Source organism: Hakea prostrata, chromosome 3, assembly GCF_041222555.1.
Source record: "Hakea prostrata isolate BN-2017 chromosome 3, UWA_Hpros_2, whole genome shotgun sequence".
In the NCBI taxonomy this organism is placed as follows: Eukaryota; Viridiplantae; Streptophyta; class Magnoliopsida; order Proteales; family Proteaceae; genus Hakea; species Hakea prostrata.
This window is the reverse complement of record NC_142602.1, coordinates 13,026,210-13,049,235: the sequence shown is the minus strand read 5'-3', so window position 1 is coordinate 13,049,235 and position 23,026 is coordinate 13,026,210. Positions and strand designations below refer to the sequence as shown.

The 23,026-nt window shown below is 36.4% G+C and overlaps 1 protein-coding gene and 1 non-coding gene across 3 annotated transcripts; both read right to left on the bottom strand.

Annotated features, from left to right (window-relative positions):
* Positions 1-158: 158 nt before the first annotated feature.
* LOC149020877 (beta-adaptin-like protein A) lies at positions 159-15,042 on the bottom strand. 2 transcript variants are annotated; one of them, XM_089149100.1, is made up of 12 exons: positions 14,769-15,042; positions 14,172-14,688; positions 12,356-12,480; positions 8,983-9,181; positions 6,240-6,468; positions 5,769-5,935; positions 5,413-5,622; positions 5,060-5,170; positions 4,794-4,970; positions 2,339-2,434; positions 1,979-2,188; positions 159-818 (listed from the first exon to the last, which is right to left on the bottom strand). In XM_089149100.1, the coding sequence occupies exons 1-12, from the start codon at positions 14,819-14,821 to the stop codon at positions 525-527; spliced, it is 2,388 nt and encodes a 795-aa protein (XP_089005226.1). In that variant the 5' UTR covers positions 14,822-15,042; the 3' UTR covers positions 159-524. The 2 variants fall into 2 exon arrangements, with proteins under 2 accessions (XP_089005226.1, XP_089005225.1); XM_089149099.1 differs by having other exon boundaries at positions 1,979-2,434.
* On the bottom strand, positions 10,017-10,150 carry LOC149020878 (U4 spliceosomal RNA). Its single transcript, XR_016172550.1, has one exon. It is a non-coding gene; the product is annotated as a U4 spliceosomal RNA (small nuclear RNA).
* Positions 15,043-23,026: the final 7,984 nt, after the last annotated feature.

Here is a 23,026-nt window from a genome sequence, read left to right as displayed (position 1 = left end):
CAACAACCACTGGTTCAAACAATGCAAGAAATGAACCCCACTTGTCCACAGGCAACTGAGGCAGTGGAAGTATAGAGTTCCAAGTTCTTCAGACTGTGCTTCTCCAGGGTTCTACTAACATGCAGCTGGTTAATATTGTAATCTGAGATCCATTTCAGTATATATGTATAAGAGTGCGTGGAACAAAAATTTGCACAAAAGCTAGTTAATGAAATAAAAAGGGCTTGTTCTCCCAAGCACAAAGAAGGGAAATATCTGTAGAAAGAAAAATATCATGTACTGTAACATATTGTACGTCAAGGAAAAGTTTGGAAAATTGAAGTGCGAAAGAATGATTGAAGGCAAAAATTCATATACAGAACATCCGTCACTCTTTTTTCTCCCCCACGTGGTAATCACGTAAAGAAGGGGGCTCAGGATTCTTCAGGAGAAATCAAAAACATATACCCAACAATGAGAGAATCTACTCTCCATTGAGCTCACAAGGGGGGAAATCAAATTGGAAGTCAAGAAAAAGAAAATGGTCATAGCATACCCAATTTGGATAAGGCTGACTGAAACAAAGCACTGAATGCATTGATTGTGTTTTGATCCTCAGCTTTAATCTTTATCTGTGCCTTGGATGAAGATGTATTAATCATACACTCCACCAAATAGAATGCTGCAGGTTCCTCTGCCTTTTGTGCATAGAAGAAAGCCTTGAAGTTTGGAGCTTGACCACCCGAGGCTATGCAATGAATGGAATGGCCTTGCATGTGGTGGAGGAGGACTTGAGGTGTTGTCAAAGCTGCAGTTCCTTCAGAGCCCATGGGAACTTCCTGAATAGATGATAAATCTTATGCATAAAATGGAATTCACAATAAAAAGAAACTTGTAGTTACAGAAATTTAAATGTGGTGATGTAAACAATTTGTTTCTGGAGTAAATGAAAAATAGTACGTGATCATCTCTCATCAACTCTTCAGTGAACTAGCTCAAAGGTATTAAGTGTTATAACCCCTCAAGAGAAGGGTAAATGGGTGTGTGAATGAAATTCAGATATCTTCTTCTCCAGTAAGATATAAATCAGTACCAGATTTTGGAAACATAGTATGCAGTGACCCTAGAGCAATAGTAAGGTTGCTCCACTGCGACATACTAGTCGCCGCCTCGAGTTGGGAAATAGTCTGTCCACAACATAGGGGTAAAGCTCATCCCTCCACATACCACACAGTGGCAGGAACGCCATGCTCTGTGTATGCCCTTTTAAGAATGCCAGGATGCAAATAGCCTTGCATGAAGCATGATCTCATGATTGCATGATAGCAGAGGAAAACCTTATCATGTATCAGCAAAAATATCAAAATATACAGTTGAGGGCAGGCCCTGGCTCAATGGTATGGTTGGTCTATTGCAACCTCGTGTTTTTAAGTTCAAACTAAGGAACCAGCCTCTTTCTCTTGAAGCTGGGGCAAGGCTGTGTACATCTCCAGACCATGTAATAGAGGGAGCCTCATGCACTGGTCATCTAGTTGGTGTTGCCTGGCATCCACCCCCTCTCAAATGCTTCAGGTCCCCTTGACTCTGGGCCAACTACGATGCAGTTATGTGTCGGAATTGTATATGAATAATTACTGACTCTTTTGGGCATCTTTTTTCTTTAAACCTTGTAAGGCAAGATCTCCATGCGCCAGCTATATAAGTAAATCTAAGAATAAAAGTATACTAGATTCAAGGTATCTTTCATCTTCTAGACTCACAAAAGAAGCAGAATAGTAGGATCAGTTAGCCAGAAGCAGTATCCTACGTCATTTGATATTTGCTTCTTATAAAGTATCACCAACCCATTCACCAATTGGATCATCCAGTTACATATATTGAGAAAGATCTGGTTGAACCATAATTATTATAGTAGGAACACACAACAAGCATTAAGGTAAACAAAAAAGTCATGACAAAGCAAAATAGAGATAACAAAAAACATGAGACTTAGGCAAACCTGAGATATAGCTACTGAAAGTTGACCCCATTTTCGCTGGAAATTGGTTGGATCTAAGAAAGCTTTAGGATTAAGCTTCAAAGGAGGGGGTGAAGGTTCAGGTGGTGGTGCCACTGGAGGACCTAAACCAAGTAGATCATCAATAGCCAAGCTAGCATTTGGAGTATTGGCTGGTAAAGCTTGGTTTTGCAATGTAGGTCCTGATTGCGTCTGCACAGCAGAAACAGAAATAGATGAACTATCATATAAAGGAGCACTGTATGCAGAGCCATTGTTACTAGGACCTCTACTTTCTTCCTTCTCTGAAGTGCTAAGCAGTAGATCATTGTCACTTGCTTCAACTCTCTGGGCTGGACTTACAGTATCAGCTGATTCTACTCCGACAGACAAACTTCCAAGATCTTCTGAAAACTCAAAAGGCCCTCGGTGTTGTTTATCAGTGAACATGTAAGAAGGCTGCAACATTTAACCCCTCAGTCAGGGCATGGATAATTCTACCCTCAATCCTTAAAATAGTTAATAATAAAAGAGATACAGCACGTATAACCAGTCAAAGAAATCACCAAGAAAATGATTAACTCATGATATACAACTATAAAGCAGCATGTGAGGGTATTCACCCTTAATTGGGAAAAGAGCAGACCAAGCCAACAAAGGAACAAAAGGAGAGAGGTGCAACACAAAACCCCCACAAAAACCACCAAGGCCAAAAACGCCCCACTGGGAAAAAGGAAGAGACCCGACCCAGGCCCACCAACCCAACAAGGTTAACATTTGCCTTAGCAGAGACCACCAGCAACAAGCTGTTGTAGCAAAAACTATGAATTGTTTCTCTAACTATATAGCTCAGTTAAAAAAAAAAAAAAAAAAAACTACAAAATGGACATTGTATCAATGGAATTTACCTCTGTTCTAGGGAAATCCTCTGCATTCTACGACACTGAATACTGTAAGTCCAACATCAATCAACTCAAGTGGGAAAATCCCAGCAAATTGAACTAGTAGTTTATAATGATACACATTGAAAAAGCCACTACAATCAATTCTACAGACAATAAATGCAGATTATCCTTGAAGAAATTTACATAAGGATGGAGATTTCACCTCATCCCTTATTGAAAAATACAGATATAGTAGTTTTCTAAAAAGGTGGTGGTGAGTCCTTTCACCAAAAAGAAAAAGTTTCTTTGTTTAGACAGAGTAATGAAAACAAAATAAAAAGCCAAAAAAATGAAGTGATTTTTTAGCTGTTGAATTACAAATGATAAGCCTGCCTTCCCACAAGAGACAGGATATCAAAGAAAACAGCTTCATAGGATAAATTCTGGTCTATTCGCTCAGTTGATCAATTTTGGTTAGTGCCCTTAGAAATTTATGTGGCTGCTTGATCATATAGAACCAGGATTGAGTTTATTGACTTGATTTTTGTACTGTTCCCCACTTAGATTTTGATGTGCTGTTTAGAAGGACCATTGGCCACCATAATTCCCCTTCCGAAGATGCCATGGAGCTTCCCAGCCCCCAGAAGCTATTAATTTCAGAACTGTCTCTGGACTTGTTCGGACAGCAAATTTTTTTTATTATAGGAAAGTAAGTAATGCATCTACATCAAGAATCTTCCTTTATCCTTAGCCACATAAAAAATGTGAAGTTTAGGATCACACTTCTAATCCCAAATAAAAATTCCTTGGATTCCATCTTTTGTGCCACTGATGCTAGAAAATGATTAAAGGACGGAGAAAATCGGGATGCTTTACATTGCAGCCTTGACTAATTCCAGTTTGCCTACTTTGGTAAGTATGATTCTTTCAAGCAGGCAGGTTCTTCTCCACTCTTTCAATCAGTGATCACACATTTCTCCTTAAGGTTGCCCACTACATATTCCCAAATAAATTGAAGGCTGAGGTGCAAGTTTTTTTTTCTTTCAATGCCAACCAAGTTAACATATCCCTAGTTTGGTACAGCAGGATACATAAGGAGGAACAAGAGAAGAAGAAAATATTTGATTCTTTCCAAAGTTAGGTAAGTGCAATAGTTCATAAACAAAATGTAATTATTTGGTATTGAAATGCATTTATGGCAAAAGATACTTAGTGGTTTAGTGATTAGGATCTACAGCTTCTCATGGCAGGGCAAAAGTTAGCAGGAAATGTGGATTTCATATTTCATAACAGACTAATGGAAAAAGTGGCGGAGTAAGATACTAAAAGGAAACTACCAGGTTAGATGAGGCAAGACTGGAATAAATTCAGTCTATTTTCTGTGCAAGAACCATAAAATTACCAATGTTCCTCATGACATGTGATTCAAGTTCTTATGTGGAGGACGAGAGCAACTTATCATCAACATGAATGGAAACCAGAAACACAACTGGGTCTACACGGTCCAATATACTTACATCAGTAACAGGAATTTAAAACTTTTTGGTAGTACCAGTGAACCAGATGACTGTAGGAAGAATTTGGGATGGAGGACTAGTACTCGTAGTATCACTCTAGATCTGGGAAAATCAAACAACCTCTCTCAACATAAGTCGAATACACTCTAGCATGCTGGTGACTCCCCTATGGACTGAGGTGGCATGTTGGAGTTGCCACAGCTCATCTCTAGAGCAACTTTTTTTTTTTTTTTTTTGAGGGGGACAGGATTTTAACTGTGGAGATGCATAATTTCTGAATTCTCCTTTTGAATGGTACCTACTGATAAAGCAGAACCAAAGGTACCAAAACCACAAACATAGGCAAGGATCATCAAAGATCAGAATAAGAGTAAGCTGTTTATCACTCAACTAAAGAAATAAGATAAGCCATGGCACCTTCTGGTATATGACAGATAGGCTGTTGAATTCATCGAATATGCGATCTTTGATTTCGCTACTTTGAGTATCAGCAAAAACTGAAACAGCTTGCTTGGGAGGGTTCACCACACGTTCTGCCACAGACAGGTTGTGCTGCAAAAGCCTATAGTAGAATAAGGCTCGATCATGAACATCCTGCAACCAGAGCACACTAATTAGAATATTCAAACCAAAATTACCCTAATCAAATGAAATGCTTATGGAAACAATGTATAAAGGGACACCTGGTGAGAATCAGCAAGACCTGCAGCCAATGCAGTCCCCAACGCCTTTTGAGTTTCAGGTGGCCTCTTAAAGAAACACTTCACTATCGCAGTTAGAAGATGTAACCGAACCTGGCTTCAAGATCATCCAGCAATCAAGCAATGGAAAAAGCAAAAACTGTGGTGTAGACACTGAAGAAAAACAAATTCCAATTTGACAACTAAGGTGTATTTCTCCTTGTGAAATTGATCTACCAACAAAAAAATGCCTGCCAAATTAGTAAAGTAAACAAATACAGAAATAATAGAAAGGCAGAATGAGCCAAAGTGCATGATCTACAATGAAGGTTTATAATGTCAGAGAATTTAATTACTTCTGCAGAATGCTCATCATCCCAGTTGTCAATAAGACTTTCCAAAATGTAAGGAGCATCAAGCATGTCCTGAGAATACTCCCCTAGCATCCATATAAGAGCTGCCTTGGCCTTGGGTTCTTGCACATTTTTGCTGCTAATATTCCCAACAACAGCAATACAGTCATGACTCCATTGAGGATATTTTCTTAGAAGATCCTTCACAAGTACCTGCAAACAAAAATCCCTCAGAACTGAAACCAGGTTTTCCATGGCCATGTACATTTATGGAAATTCCCCCCCCCCCCCTATTAGGAAGGCGATATGACCACACTGACAAGAGTATTTACTGAGAATGTGTAGAGCAAAATAATCACCAGTGTTTCTGCAGTCACATAGTCCTTTTCCATTTCCAGAAACTGAAGAAGCCTATCGACAATTGCATTCACGTCATACTGCTGAAGTGCTATTTTCCCAACCGCTCGAATTGACTCCCTCGCAATGGGCACATCAACATTTGCAGCATATTCACATAATTCGGTCACTGAAATAAGGTCATGCAGTAGTCATAGATGAAAATATATCAAGGAAGAATAACGCCTGCTACCAGAGGAGTCGTCACTGAAGAGAAAGAGTAAACTTCAAAATTCAAATACAATGGAATTTCAAAACATTGGAGGCACCAAGGCAGAACTGAAAAATAACAAAGCTATATCTCAAAAACACCAAAGTGCCAGCATCAATTATTAAAAATGAAGATTCAAAACCCAGGTTTGAAATGACTATTTGCTAACCAATGTCACACAAATGAAGCTTCAAAAGTCAGGTTGAAATGATTATTCTCTTACCAATTTCGTATGTGTTGCTCTCATTTGCCACTGCAGTCAACATTTCGAGCTTCAGTTTCTTAACATAAGATGGTTCATTGTACTGGCAATAGAAGTGCTTATAGTCTGAAGAAAACAGCATTGGTGCACGCATCACCAGCAGATGCAGGTGGCTTAATACTGCATACGATTGTTCTTGACTTCCAGAGCTAACTAGGGTTAGTAGAGGAGCTTTGATGCGCTCATATACCTGAGAACCAATAAGGAAATGGCAATTCCCATCATAAGGATTAGATGCAACATAAAGTCATGGAAACAAAAACCAAAATGAAGCTGCCAGTGAAGAACCTGATCAACGGGAAAATGGAGAAATTTCTACATACCACCTGAGAAACAATTAAATGACTGTTTCTCACCAAGCATGACCACCAAAGCGTTGAGAGGTGCTGATTAAGCAGGGTCTATTATTGATAAAAGATCCACATCAACATACCTCACATCATTGTAGGTGGAGCCTGGTTACCTAGAGTTGAAAGAGCAATATGTAGTAGCCAAATCAAGCACATAGACTTGGCACATGGAGTTTTTGAACTTCAATGATTGAAGAAACTTGTTCATATTAGGTTCGAAACTGAGGGTTTCATGTGGCTATACTGTGAGCAGAAGGCTGCCATTAGCATAACCCATAATCTTGTTCGACATAATAGTATAAAACACATTAGAAGCTGATTGGCACTTCATCGAGGAAAAAAATGACTAACAGATATATTTGCAGTCCCTTTATGATAACAAAGAATCAGCTAACTGATGTGTTTACAAAAGGAATTGATGCAGCACACTGTTCGTGTTACAGTAATGTGAACTGTAACCTAGATGACAATTTTCATATATGGTGGGCCCCTAGTCCAGGTTGTGTGGAGATAGATTCAAATTTGGTGGGCCCAAAGTCCAGCTTGCAAGGAGATAAAATAGGAACCGTTTTGTGGGAGTTTTAGAGATAATTTAGGATTTTGTTATTTATTTATTGGGATAATTATGTAATTAGATTTTTAATTCGAGTGGATATCTAAGATCAGTTTTAGTCAGTTTTAAATTCCAAAGCATCCTAGTATGATCAGTTTTTTTGTTAGTTTTAAATTCCCAAGAGTCCTACAATAGTTGTTTACATATTGAAGTATGTCTCTTTTATTATTTAAACACTTGTATTCAGCTTAATGAGGATGGAATAGAAAAAAATGAAGTAAAGCTTGAGCCTTGTGCATTTGCAGCCCCCCTCCTCTCCTCTTGTCTTCTTCTTATGAGTGTTCTTCTCTCTCTTCCCCTTCTTCAAGACTCTCTTCTTTATCTTTCTTTCTTCTCTATTCTATCCCTCATTAGGAATAAACTCACTGCACTTCCATACCTTGTAGAGCAAGCTGGGAGCATATGACATTTATTCTCCAGCTTGAAGAGTATGTTAGAAGTACACATTCTAAGGTCAGAATAGCATAGAATGGGAATAAGCACATTCATGTGTGCTATGTTAGTAGAAGGGTGTCCATCTAGTCTATTTTTATCTAATGTTAGCAAATAGAGAGGAGAGGTAGCAAACTCTCTCTCCTGCCAACTCTCTTACCATAACTTCCTCTCTATTATCCAAATAGAAATTCGTCTCTTTTCCTTTTCTTTTTTGTTTTTTCTTGGGTGGGGTTAGAGAGGGTTTTTTTTTTTGGGGGGGGGGGGGGGGGGGGGAGGTTGGGGGAAGGAATATATATTATATTTAACTCTCCTCCCCAAGGAAACATGTGATCTCATTGCAATCAGCTGAGGCCCCTACCAGCTCCAAGGCATTATTCCACTTCCAGCTCCCCCTCTCCTCACCCCCAACCCCCCCCCCCCCCCCCCCCAAAAAAAAAAAAAAAAAATAATAATAATAATTTACACACAGACAGAAAAGCATGGAGTTAATAATTTCAGTTCAAACACCCAGGTAGGATGAATCATTGAGTAGTGAATAGCTTGAGGGTTGATCAACCATTTAGACCAGCATATGGTTCAACCAGCTCAACTGACAAGACCACGCAGGGCTTCATAACACTGAATTTAAGACTTTTCTGTTCAAACTACCACGGAAAATAACAAAACAGATGCATGGATTGTCATACAGCAATAAAATTGAAAGGCAGACCATGAAGGCATAAATGTTCCAAAACAGTTGCAAACAAGGAAAAAAATATTTAAGACTACTTTTCTTCCCTCAATCTGAACAATAACAATAGAAAATTTTAGACAACCAGTACCAGCAAGTGGTAGCGTTCTGTACTGAAGGCATGTCATTAGATTCTATGGCCTAAAATCAGATGACTACCATCTTACCTAAAAGCTCAAACTGTTATGCGAGCCAAGATTCCATGTTCATTACATGTGGAGCTCACACATTATTTCCTTCATGTGGCTTTGAAGGAGAAGGGATGTTGGTAAAAATTTTCTGAAGCACTTGCCAGTAGTCAAACACTCAACCCTCCCTACTCTAATACCATGTTTGCAGTTATTTCATCTAAAAGCACAAATAAGTAACAAAGTCAACATGCTAATTTATGGCAATGCAAAGCATGATACTGTTGAATAGAAGTACAAAGTCATTCTTAGTGGTAGCAAGGTCCAAATGACCACACAAAAGCACAACCACAGTAGTGCAACCAATGAAATAGTGATAATACTTTATTATATTGTCAGTCACCTGAAATAAAAAAAAGAAATTAATAAATGACAGTTTGATAGATACCTGTTGATGAACATCAGTCATAGACAAGGTCAAATGCAGAAAAACCTTGATTGTTGCCAAGACAACAGCACCATTGGCATGTTGAAGTTTATCTTCAAGTAGATTCATAATGTCAAATATCTCATTGCTATCCGAAGGAATGTACTTAACAACCAAGTCAAGTACAAGGCACTGTGCCCATTCACTGAATTCTTTGACCCTGCAAAAGCAAATAGAGAAGCTGATGTTATTATCCTCCAAACCACCCCCCCCCCCCCAAAAAAAAAAAAAAAAAAAAAAAAAAGAGAGACAGAATTATTGTTGTTATTATTACTAATTTACTATTATCATAACTAAATCTCCAAAAATTTCAGGAATTCCACAAACCAAGATGACACGCGAAGTCGAAATGGGAAGATACGATATATTAAAGTTTAAGAAATTTCATACATTGCAGTCCAAAATATGAAATTTTTTCACCAAAGTTTTGGACATTCTAATTTAGTATACCCATATTCTCCATTCTGCAGCAGACAGCAAAATTCATAGAAAAGATACAATGTTCTGCTGAAATTTGAGATTTTTACTACTATAATTATCGATACATCACCATCATCTATTCATCTCCAATGGATAAGTGTACTGTATTAGATAAGAATGCTTTATAGCAAATATATAAAGAAACTAAAATCCAAGCACTTATAAAATCAACAACAACAAGCCTTTTCCCAACTAAATGGGAACGGCTACATGGATCCTTGCCTTCCGGTTAGCTCTATTTGAGGCCATACTAGATACAAGGCCTAAGCTATGGACATGCTTTCTCACCACTTTTCTTAAGGTTAGCTTATGTTTGACCCTAATCCTTCAATCTGGATTAAATCACATTCTCCACAAAGTGGCATTTAAAGGCCTCCGTTGAACATGGCCTTGCCACCTCAATAAACAGTTATAAAATCCATTTGTCAAAAATCGCATACTTCAGCGAGTGTCTAGGTCAAGATGGCAATTGATAAGTTCATTTCATGCATACTATTTTGGTTAATTAATTGGCTACATTTGCATGTGTTCACAATTGTTTTATATCAATTTATACTAATATTGCATGAAAATTAATAGTTTTGAACCAGCAATTGACGTGCCTCGGTTAACACCTCACTAGCTATGCCATTGCCCCAAGCGCAAAGATTCTATAGGACCGTCGTTCGACCAGCAATGATGTATGGTGCAAAGTGTTGGGCAGTTAAAAAGAATCATATAGATAAACTCAATGTAGCAAAAATGAGGATACTAAGATGGATGAGTGGCGAAACTAGGAAGGATAAGATAAGGAATGATCATATTAGAGTTAGTTTAGGAGTTTCTCCCATAAGTGATAAGCATCGAGAAAGCCGTTTGAGGTGGCACGGCCACATTCAATGGAGACCTATAAATGCCCCTGTACAGAGAAGTGATATAATCCATATTAAAGGAACTAGAAGAGGGCAGACCTAAGATAACCTTAAGAAAAGAGGTGAGAAAGGACATGCATAGCTATGACCTTACATCTAGCATGGCCACAAACAAAACTGATTAGAAGGCAAGAATCCATGTAGCCGACCCCATTTAGTCGGGACAAGGCTTATTATTGTTGTTGTATTGCATGAAAATTAATATATGGCACCCTTTCCTTATAATTTCTATAATTTTGGTAATTCTATATATTTCCTAGCAAATTCTAACTAAGATTTATTACTTGTGCTTGAAGGAAATCACCAACCAAATCCTGTAGGAGCATCATGGAAATTTGAAAGGCTAGGATTTTATTTTATTAAAAAAAGGAAAGTCTTTTTTATGAAATTAGAGAATTCCACTCTCTTGAAGATTCCCTAAGTAAAAAGGTGGAAAGGAGAAGATTTAAGGGCTTTAGGGTTTTATTTCTTTTTTGGGTCTGATTGTAATCAGAAAGTGAGTTTGCTTATGAGTTGTATTTGATTTTGGTTTAAAGGGAAGAGATTCCAGCAAAAAAAAAAAAATTTGGTAGAAGAGGCTGCTTGGAACAAATTTTAGAGAAGCACTGCTGTAGAGGACGAATTTGGAGAGAGGCTGCTGGAGTTCTCTTCTTCAACCCTACAGTGATGTTTCCCTTACTTTGTTTTCTTCTTCTTTTTCCTCTATAATGTTCTAAGTTTCTGTTGCTAGTGTTAAATGGATCCTTACATGAGATAGTTATTGATTTTATTCTCCTTTCATATAATTCAATTCTCCTTCTTGTTTTCTTCAATTTTATTCTTAATGTCTAAATGTCTGACCAATATTCATGAGTTTCGTGCTGTGTTTTCATTTATGTAGCTATGAAGAATGCATGCTAGACCTAGGATTGAAGAATAACGAGTTACATCTAATGCGTAATAGGTTAGGTGGTTTGTTTTTCAACTTTGTTTGTAGATTTCTTGCGTTCAATGCAACATGCTAAATTGATCTCCTATGCATAATTGGTAGGAGGGTTTGATATTTTAGGGATTCTCATGCGTAACAGATGAGGTAATCTAATTTAAGGAATCTTGTCGACAAGGGTGGGGATTAAATTGATTGTATGAAAATGGGCGGAACAGATCCATAAACTATATCATGTTTGGTGAAATATAATCCCTAGTAATTTCGTTCATCGAGTTTTATTTGTGTTTTTGTTAGCAATTTTGTTATTTCTTTCATGCTTTGTTAGTTTAACCAATAACTTAGTTAATTCTTGACAATTCGCTCGACTCGATAATTAAATGTGTTTTTGAAGTTAGTAAGTGATTTTTACTCTTTTCGATCCTCGTGAGAACGACATCCCTCTTACCTCTATATTACTTGGGCAACCTCGCGCACTTGTGAGTACGAATGCAACAACAATGCAGTTATGTCATATGATTCCAGCAATATAAAGGTTAAGGAAAAAATAATAAACTTCTCCCAAATGCTGAACACATTTTTCATTTTGTACATTAGTCCAATCTACTGACAGGACCAAGTTATGGGATTTCTATTTGATAAGTGTGTTCAAATCAGTGTTAGTTCTGTCTTAGTTTTCAACTGCTATTATACAATAGTTAGGGAAGAGTTCAAGATTTCAAGGGTACTATACGAGCTTATTTTAAGGGAGTCCAGGGAATGGGTGGGGAAATCAAGAGAATAGTTTTTGTTTATGGAGCTTTAGCTTATTGTTCAAACTTTTCCTTTCCATTCAACTGGAGCTGCTTACTGCTTAGGGCCCTTAACCAGTTGTTTGCTATAAGTAAGCTCACTACTGCTTCTACTACCTACTCTTCATAGTTTCCTTCATATTCAGTAGTTAAAATGAGAGTAAAAATTGTGATTTCTTTCTTAAGTAAGACAGATTAATTGAAATCAGCTTCCTTAAGTATCGTACCGGTTCAGAAGATAATAAACTACTGTTTTGCTAAGCAATGCTTCCCTTTCCCTAGATGCTTCCTCAGAAGTAGCAGCCTCCAAGCTCCAGATTTCTTGCAAGGCAGACAAACAATTCGCCACAACCTGGAGAAACATTGAAAAGTGAAAAGCCACTAACTAGATTGGAAGTATGAAATTGAAAGTTAAAAGCAGAGTCATATGCTACCTATCAACCATACTATTAAAAAAAAAATTAAAGCACAATAAAAACAACTTCCTGTAAAGAATAATCATGTTGCAACAGCAAACCATTTTGCAAGAAAATATAGCATAGCCAAAATCCAGAATAAAAACAGAAAGAGTATTAGCCAATTCTGCCACAAACTCTCACAACCCTCACCCCAACAAAAGGAAGAAGGAAAGAAAAAAGCACACACAGGCGGATATAAACATTCAAGTCCCAGAGGAATAATCTCAGAAAAATTATGCTTTACTTTAAGAGACCACAATAATAAAGCAGCAAGAAATAATATACAGCAAATTGTGGGGTTCTGACATGACATCATCAAGTGTAATAAATAAACGAACAAACTTAAAACAGAGAGTATGAAATTAAATGAACTTTTTTATTGACCTTGGTACACTTTAAGACTTCTTTTTGAATGCATCCATACCAACTTTTTCTCCATGACATGCATGTGACACAAGGGGCCTCATCCTACCCATATTCCATCTTACAATCTTCTTTGAACAATCTTCTTCAAAAGTAACATGGATCCAATGTAGAAGTCATGGTCTGAAAGTTTTCAAGTACGTACTGTTTAGACTCGGGGTCTTTATGTAAAAATCTAAGAGATTCCAGATCTGTTTTAGACAACAATCTGTAGTGCTCAATATGTGCGGTTCTTTTGATGCATTGAGTTGCCCCTCTTCTCATGTCATTGAGAAGAAAAATTAGAAAAAGGTTACTAATATGTGTAATAAAAAAATAAGAAATATACAAAGGGCAATGCCCAGGAACCTAAAAAGAGAAAACTGTCAGGATCTATAAGCCCAAGAAAACTGAGTTGGTTTGGTTGAATGAATGAATGAATGTTGAGTTGATCCTTCTGTTTTTTTAAGGTAAGTCAACTTCATGGATTCATGGCATATTTACCTTATTATTGCTCGGTTCAGACTTAGGATTGCATCTGATGGTTCAGGACACGTAGCTGGACCTGATTTGGTGGACTTAAAGAGTACTACATCTTGGTTTGCTTAATCTCCCACATTTTCCACAGTTGTTCTAGGTCGTAAAAAACCTTGATCTAAACCCATATTGTTAATTACGATAATTTTCATATTAGCACAAATAGCAACCAAGTTTCATGGAATGCAATGCACTTTGTTCTTTTTATGACAAAGCCCCCATCTGGTTTGTTAAAGCAGATATAAGTAACTCACGAAAGCCAACTAAGTCATTAATTAGGTTGAAAGAGGCCAGCCCTCTGATTAGCTAGCAGCAATTCAGGAACTATGATTCACTATCCTAAATACCAAATTCATATATCGTTGTAATACTTACCCTGACAATTTCTGAGTTTTTAGATATTCTATACAACTTATTATGGTTCTAATTTTATAATTTTAGTGAATTAACTTTCTATTTAAATAAATTTAGCTAAATGGACAGAGCAACCAGATAGGGGTTGGTTCTCTAATTCTGGTATTCCTTTGGGCGCTTTTGAGGTATAGCAGCAATAATTATGACTAACCGGGTAGCAATAGAAGAGTAGGTTTCAATCGAAAATTATTAAAGCAGTAACCACCATCACATGGTGGGATAACTTCTATACCTGAGGATCAGGGTCTCTAAGCATAAGAGCTTTGAGTGTCGAGGGGAAGTCAGCATCAACGCAAGTTGCAGGTGATATATGATACAACTTCAGAGCTCCAATAGCAGCCACTGCCCTCACATAACAATTATTATCTTTCAAACCCAATCCCAACGGACCAACCAGGTACTCCACCAAATTTGCCACTCGCAGAGAACAGAGGCTCCTCAATGCAAGACCTCTAATCATTGGATCCTCATCACGGCAATCCTTCTGAAGGAAATTGATAGTGAGTAATGCCAGATCCGGATTCCCTTTAGCATAAATTCCAACATAGAGATAACACATCTTCTTCAAAACAATGTCCGATGTAGCAGAGCACATCACCATCTCGCTAAACAGCGATGATACATCTATGCCCATCGTCATGTACGAAATAACCTTCTTGAAGAGCTCTCTCTTTAAATCCTCTGTGCCTGGAGTACGGCTGCCGGCGTGCTGCCGGAGTTGCATTTTAAGATCGGATACTTCTCCTTTGCTGGTAAATTGAATGATTCAGATTCCAGAACCAGAGATACTGAAAGAAAGTGTGAAAAGAAGAATGTAAACTGAACATACCCGGAAGGCTGAGAAGGAGATGGAGATCTCTGCGTCTGGGCCGGAGGAGCCATTGGCAATGGAGCTAGAGCGCAAGAAGGTTGCAGTCGAGAGTGAAATGAGAGGGTTTTATTTCTTGAGTTCTTGAGTTCTTGAGTTCTTGAGCTCGATCAAAATCCGCAAAACATTAAAATGATGGAACTATGAAGAAGACATGACTAAATTTGTTTTTTAAGACCAGATTTACAAGATTCCGTTTAGCTTCATTTTTGTGGCTTTTACATGGAAGAAACAAAATTGCAATTCGATCTGATATATGGTGAAAAATTACTCGCTATATATAAAATTTTTATTAATATTTTATTCTCATAATAAAATAAGGTTATTTACATAAATTAAATTTTATATGTTGATTTTCTAGAAGGGAAAATTTTCAATGTAAAACTTTTATGCTGAATATGGATTTTTTTTCGTTTTTGTAATATAATTTTGTTGTTCTAATGTTACTGTGGTAACTATTTTTTGAAGGTTCATCATACAACGAAAAATGGTTATAGAGTTTGTCTATTTTTTGATCATCCTTCTTTTATTCTTTATGTAGCATTTCAATCAAATTAGGGGAGGTCTTGGGTTTGCACCCATTTGGCGTTAATTATATAAAAAGTTCTCTTGAAGATGTAATCTTGGTGCGCGCAAGGTAGCTCGGATGAACCTCATATCAAAAAAAAAAAATAGTAAAATTATGGAATTACATTGATACTTTCTCATATAATGGGTAACATCAGCCTAGGTTAATATATATATATATTTTTTATATCGGTTGATTTCTTACAAATTTTCTCTTTTGGAATTGAGGTTTGCTTGAGCCTACTAATGCTTGCATATTGACTATATCTTCAGAGAATAGTTTTTACATATAATTAAAATATTAAAGAGAGATTTGTCAGAAACTTCGAAATAATTTAAACTCTTAATTTCATACTATGAGACGGTGATCTTTTGGTGATTGAACAATCCTTGGAGATTTCCTACGATTTTAATGTAAGAGAAATTCATATATTGCATCAATGGTGATACAATAATGGTATTATGCACATGGTCTAAAAAGAGTAGAGAAGGGGAAAAAACTCAAAGTGAGAGTGGAACTTCTTGATTGTGACAATGAAGTTGTATCATTGCATCCTAAAAGTTTTTACTCCCATTGGCCAAGTTTTTGAATCCCCTTATTTTGCTTTTGGTTTATGAATATTTGCATCATTTTATTTTCGTACAAAGAGAAAATTCAAGCCGATACCCATTTTTGTACGTATCTATCTTTTGCCCTGGTTTTGCAAAATCTTCTTCATTTTTTTTTAAATAAGGGTAAATTACATATAAACTCTTTAAATTTTGAATCAATTACATCTACTATTCCTGGAAGAAAAAAAAATCACTTACAAATGCTCCATGCTGTTAAGTATTTTGGTTAAATGATGATATCATCGATTAACAAATGTATTACATATCTATTTTACCCTTCTTTCTTCTAGATGCCCTTGAAAGGAAAAATTATATATAGACCATGTTCCAATCAGTTATATCTACTACCGCTGAAATTTATTAGTTTACTATTATAAGAAGTCTTATACTGCTTTCTTTATATTAGTGTAATGAATTATCATTTAACTATAAATTTGTTATAAAATAAAGAGAAAATATATAATACAAAGAAGAAAGACAATATCAGTTCAATCAGAACTAGTCCATTCAGTTGAGTCAATTACATATTTATAGTAGAAGGAAGGGAACATCTACTCTGATATGGAAATATCAGAGTCTACAAATAAATACAATATATGATTCTTACACACAATAAGATATTTTTGATATGGAAAGATATATTGCCACCCAAGATAAAAGGTGCATAGAATGGAAATATTGACTGCCAACATTGTGTGTTAAGAACACTTTAATCTTCAATTGAGATGGAAATGTGAATCACCAAAATTGTATGCTAAAGTGGTTGAGATCTTCAATTGGAAGTATTGTCAATTAGGGGGTGATGGATATCCACAATCAATATTATTTATAACACTCCCCCTTGGATGTCCATCAATAGATAATGTACTTCATTAAAACCTTACTAAAAAAAAACCCTGTGGGAAAAAATCTTAGTGAAGGAAAAAGAGTATACATATTTAAATAATACGTATTGGTAGCTGCCTCATTAAAAACCTTACCAGGAAAACCCAGTGAGATAAAACCTTGGTGAAGGGAAAAAGAGTGCAGCACGTATTTTACTCCCCCTAATGATAACATCATTGAGTATTTTGAATACGCATATTCCAATATCATGTACCAGCTTCTCAAACTTTGAAATAAGCAATGTCTCAGTAAATAAGTTTGTCAAATTATCAACTGCACGAATTCAATGAACATCGATTTCACCATTTTGTTGAAGATCATGAGTGAAGAAGAATTTCGGTGAAATATGTATCGTTCTATCTCCTTTGATGTATCATCCCTTCAATTGAGCTATGCATGCAGCATAATCTTCATATAATATTTTTCAAACCCCTTTTTCTAGTAGAAGATTGCATGCTTCTTGAATGTGTTGTACCATTGATCTTAACCAAATATATTGTTGGCTTACTTCATGAATCATTATTACCTCTTCATGATTCCGTTATCAGCACGATTCCGCTCGAAGTAATTGTGAACGACTCCGCTTAAAGTATTGCGTTTTGAGAAGAAAGACAGCAGACTATAGATCATTATATTTTCTATTCCAAAGTGAAAAGGATGATGATCTCCTTGTACGTTTTTGTAAACAATAGAGTTTACATTGTTCATCTCGTAATGTAAGTATATCGTGATAAAAAGATATGCATTTTATTGAATTTAATAATCAAACAAATAATAAGATGTTAGGTTGTCTTACCATTGGTTTTATTTATTGTATATAGTGGTTGCTAGCTGCAACACAAATATTATTAAATGCACATGAAGTTGCAAGATTTGAAACTGTAAATTAGTAAAGTTCTACAGATGCACTTGAAGTTGCAAGATTTGAAATTGTAAATAAATACAGTTCTGCAGATGCTCAGGAATCACCAAGATTGTATGCTGAGGTGGTTGAGATCTTCAATGGAAGTATTGTCTATTAGGGGGTGATGGATATCCACAATCAATATTATTTATTACAAAATTATCATTTAACTCCAACACTTAATAGTAGATGAGCATTTGTGATTGATTTTTTTCAATGGGGGTAAATGTAATTGATTCGAAATCCAGGTAATTTGTCCTTTAATAGGCACCCGAAGAAATAATGGTAAAATAAGTATTTAATATATTTGTTAACCGATAATGTCATTTAATCCAACATTTAATAGTAAAGAACATTCATAATAAGAGAGAGAGAATGTCTTGAGTACAACATAGAAAATGCTAGCAGTCCAATGTAGCCTAAGATGTTTGCTTTGCTCATCCGCCACCCTCCCCATAACTCACCCTAAAATAAAATTGAAAAACACAAAAAGACAACTATTCTTCAAGGCTTTTTATTTGTATCTGAGGTTCATCCGGGTCACTTGTACACACATTGATTACATCCTTGAGGAGAGCTTTATCGTCCGCAAAGGTTAAACCCATGACCTTCTTCACTGAGAAGTATGAATTTTACCACTCTACCAACCTTGCATTGACATTCCTCGGTGCTTTATTGTAACGTCTTGTGATAATTGTGGAAAACTCATACCTCTTGACTATAAATAAATTCACTGAAGATGATTTCAATGTAAGTTTGTTGATTTTTCACCTTTGTGAAAAATTAACTTCCACATAAAAAATGAAAATATCAAAAACTTTAGTTTTAAGATAGAGTTAAAATATCTTAGTGAAGAGGTCGTGGGTTTAACTCATGCTGAGACATATTAATATCCCCAACTCCCAACTTAATAAAGCCCCTTTGTAAAAATTAAAAAAATAAAATAAAAATCTATGAGACTTTCCCCAAACACACAAGTTCTCTATTCATCCTTAAGCCTTAGTGGAATATGTCTATTAGTGTTATGCCTTAGCCTTGAATATGTCTCCGCAATGAGTAGTTCCTACCTTAGTGGGCAGTGTCAACCTTGGAATGAGCCTTTCCCATCGGTCTGATTAAGTATCAAAATTCTTGATCCAAAAGGTTTTATACTTGTCTAAAAATAGATGATGAAATGATTTTTTGAATAATTAGACCTCAGCCCTAGCTAGTACAAAAAATGCCGTCATATGTTAAAATGAACTCCAAAGAAATAACAAAATGAAAATGATAATGAAGCATAGACAAAACAAAAATTTAATGTGATGTATACACCAACTAGATATCCTACATTCACAGGTGAAGAACTTTCATTATTATTATATATGAAAAGGGATACAAATATAAACGTCTCAAAAGTCAAAGCACCCAAAACCCTAAGTCAAATTTCCCAAATCTAGCTTTATAAAAATAAAACAAAATCCCCTAATCTCATAATGTGACATTACAAGAGATTAAGGTGCACATATATAATATTACCATTGGATAACAAATCAACTCATAGGTGGTTACACCATATCATGGAACATTGTCTTGCGCCCCCATCGAGCTCTCAAGGCTTGGGCCAATACCATCGTAATATCAGAAAAAAAAAAACAGATCATTTGAATTACTCAAAATATGTTGAAACAGATCAATCTTTGAAATTGATTACAAGAATTTGAATCACTTTATCAATTGATCTATCCATATTTTTCAGTAGTAAGTGATCCATCCACACCTCAAAATTAACAACTTGTTAGGTAGCGACCACAAACAGATTCTCCTACTAATGGAGATAGTTTTCAAAAACACTATGTATAACAATCTAAGTATTCATCCAAATCCAAAACATTTAAAAGGAAAAAAATCTAACGGTTACAAGCCTAGTAGCAACAGTTAGACTATCCTACTGTGACCTAGCTGGTGGTTGTAAATTTGAGTTTGGAAACAAACACTAATCACTCAAAACAATAGGCCTTCTGCTAACATCTTAAACTAACACACTTGTGCCTTAAAATCCTCAATCTTAGGTGGACACAATTTAATAAATAACACACATGATATGCCCAGTTGCTAATAAATAACTCCAATGACTTGGAGAAAATGTAAGCAAATATAACAATTGAGTTTAAATAGTCGAGTTTGATAGTCACATTTGCAACAATCCCCACTTGCATATCAACTCTTTTCCCCCATATAACATATGACATATGAACCCAGTGTCAAAGGAATCTGCACAAGCATAGTCTTATCTCAGTAATATGTAGCATTATTGACATCTAAAATAAATCAAACCTATGCAGATTCTTACGTAGTGCATGACCTACATGTACATAGAGCCGTTAGATAGGGATAATGGAAACCAAAACCAATAATCAACTGGTGGAGTGACCATAGCTGTAAACGGTTATTAAGGATTTGAGAATAAAACAAATCCTTGGCAAAAAGCAAGTGAAACATTCTAGTGAACAATCACTCCATATGTTAAATGCAGAGAGAACAAAATTACTTCTCCAAGCAGGACTGCCAAGTGCCGCCGTGTTGTCCATCAATTGGATTAAAAGCCTGGAAACATCCGATCCCACCAGGCAGAAAAGCTCCACATCGTGCAGTTGTCCTCGAGCCAAAAAAAACCAAAAACACCAAAAAAGCTGAAAGCATTGTTCTTGTGGGGAAACAGCTCTCGTCGGCCATTAATAGCAACCCACAGCAGGTCCCTACTTCTAAAGAAATCAATGATTGAATGAGCAAATTCAATGAAACACGTCTCTTAAAACATTTTCCTCCCTTTCTTCATCACAGTAACGAGGAATCACTTCACTTCAAAGAATAATTGAAAGCTAAGATCAAAGCTATGAAGAAAAAAAGAAAAAAAACTCAAATAAAGCTTCGCGTTAGCAGTGTCATATCCATTTGCATGTCAGCCTTTGGAGTTCGGATCTTTTAAGAACAGAGAAGCAGAGGAAAATTTTCATTATGAGCCCCGGCTTTGCAGTTAGAATTTACCGAAAAGAAAATTTTGCAGAATCGAAGGGAAAAAAATCATCGTCGGGAGAAATTCTTCTTGCTCTTCAATTTTTCCTTTTTCAGGAAACAAGAGATAAAACAAATTGAATCTGGCTCGACGTGCAAATGCAGATAACAGCTTTTCAGAATAATCCCTATTTTATTGTGAGGCGAATTTCCATCCACTACTGTTCTGATCTTCTAATCTAATATTGCTCTTATCTTCTGAACCTGATCTTGCTTTCATTTACTCGAATTATCGTTATTAAAAAAGAAAAAAAAAGGAATAAAATAACATAAAAATGTTTCCACATAAATGAAAGAGATGTTACCTTTTTGAGGATGGGATCTGAGAATTGTCGAAGACGAGAATTAAGAAAATCCTTCCATTTTTTCCCACGTCTTTCTTGAACTTCGTACTGAAATGTGCTTTGTCTGTTTGTGCGAGAATGGTGAAGAAAAAGAGATAAAAAGCATGGTATAAACCGACCAGGAAGTACTAAGTTCAAGAAAGCCGTGGAAAAGCATGCAACGATCTTTCCAGCAGATTTGAATTTCGTGTGTGTCTCTCTATATACGTCCACTTCTATCTTCTTCCGTTCTCCATCACGAAGTTTAACATCTCAATGAAAGGATCGGACATTCTAAACTGAAATCTAACCAAAAGGATTTTTGCGGGCGAAACTATGTGTAGAACCTAAAGACTGAGAAAGCAACAAGAAAATTGAATGCAGTGGGAATGAAGATGGAAGAAGAAGATCTACGGAAGTTGCAGAAGAGAAATTGGAAAACTAAGCAGAGAAAAAAGAAAACAAAGTTCTAAATCTGAGAATTTTAGAGAAGAAGAAATTAATAACAGGAAAGATGAGATCAGAAAGAACAGGAACACAAAAAGGAGGAGAAGAAAGGTCTAAATAGGGATTCTATGAAAGAGAGGCGCAGAGCAAAGGGAGCTGAGAGGAGATGAGAGAGAGAGAGGATTTTCCAGAATCGGACAGACGAACTCTGGCAATATGAGTTTAACTGTTTAAGGGTCTGAGTCTGACCCCTGCTCATAGGGTTCACTACTTCACTTTAGAAAACTTCTCTCCTTTAACTGAATGATTCGTCCGTGCGCTTACGATTCCACACGTGCAACAACCTAACTCGTGTCCAATGAAGCCGTACTTTACTTAGCCGGTTCCCGAGGAACCATTTTGACGAATTGAAAGTGGACGAGTCAACCAGGTTTGCTTCTCCCATTTGTTCAGCCTGTAGAGTTTCGTTCAGAGTTAAAGTTACGTACGTGGCTTCTCATCCGAGCGTCGAATGTTACCAATGCGTTACGTGGCGGAAGATCTGCTCACCAATTCCCGATCTCTCCTGTTTCTGCGCCGGATTATCCGCCGACGATTACCACCCACACAGTCTTCAAGTTTTGCACTGGCGGTCTGAGTGGGGTGAACTGGGCCCCACAGGGTAACTCGAGCCTCTCTCCAATCCCCAGAAAAGAAAAACGAAGAAAAAATGCTGGGAGAAGAAAAAAAAAAGCAAATTTTCTTTTATTGATATGAAGCACGTTATTTTGCCTGGTTCCATGTTGGGGTGAAAATTGCGATTATTAATTCAGGTTTGTGCAGAAAAGAAAACTGGTAAACGCTCAAAGAGATACTTTAGAGTTGGAAGGAAGACTATTTCCGCCCTTGTGGGTGTACCTCTCCGTTTTTGTGGTGTGTCCATTTATCTTTTCGTATTTGCAGCGTGTTCTAAGATTTTATTGGGCTTAATCCATACTTTAGCCTGGAAAACCTTGTCTATTGTATGTAGGATAGTTTAGTCTCTTTTTCTTATGGTTTTGATAAATGTTTGAATCTTAATTCCACACATCCTTTCATATATCAAATAAGAGGCTGTTCAAATATCATTATGGCCATGGACCTGTTCCAGTAATTTGTAAATTCACTTATTGAGTTGTTGAGGATTAGTTAGGGTGTGTAAACTGGCAAAGACACCTTAGTTACTAGAAAAATGAAAATATAACTTTAGAAGAATAAAGTGGTTGTCAATTGCGAATTTGTAAACAAATAAAATTTTGAGATAATTGAAAGCTAGCCAACTAGTGCATGTGCATGTTTATTAGGGCCTGTTTGGTTACATGAATCCAGAGATTTGAAATTTCTTGATTCACAAATGGGCGATTTATACCTGTTTGGTTGTGTGAATCTCTAGATTCATGAAATCTAAA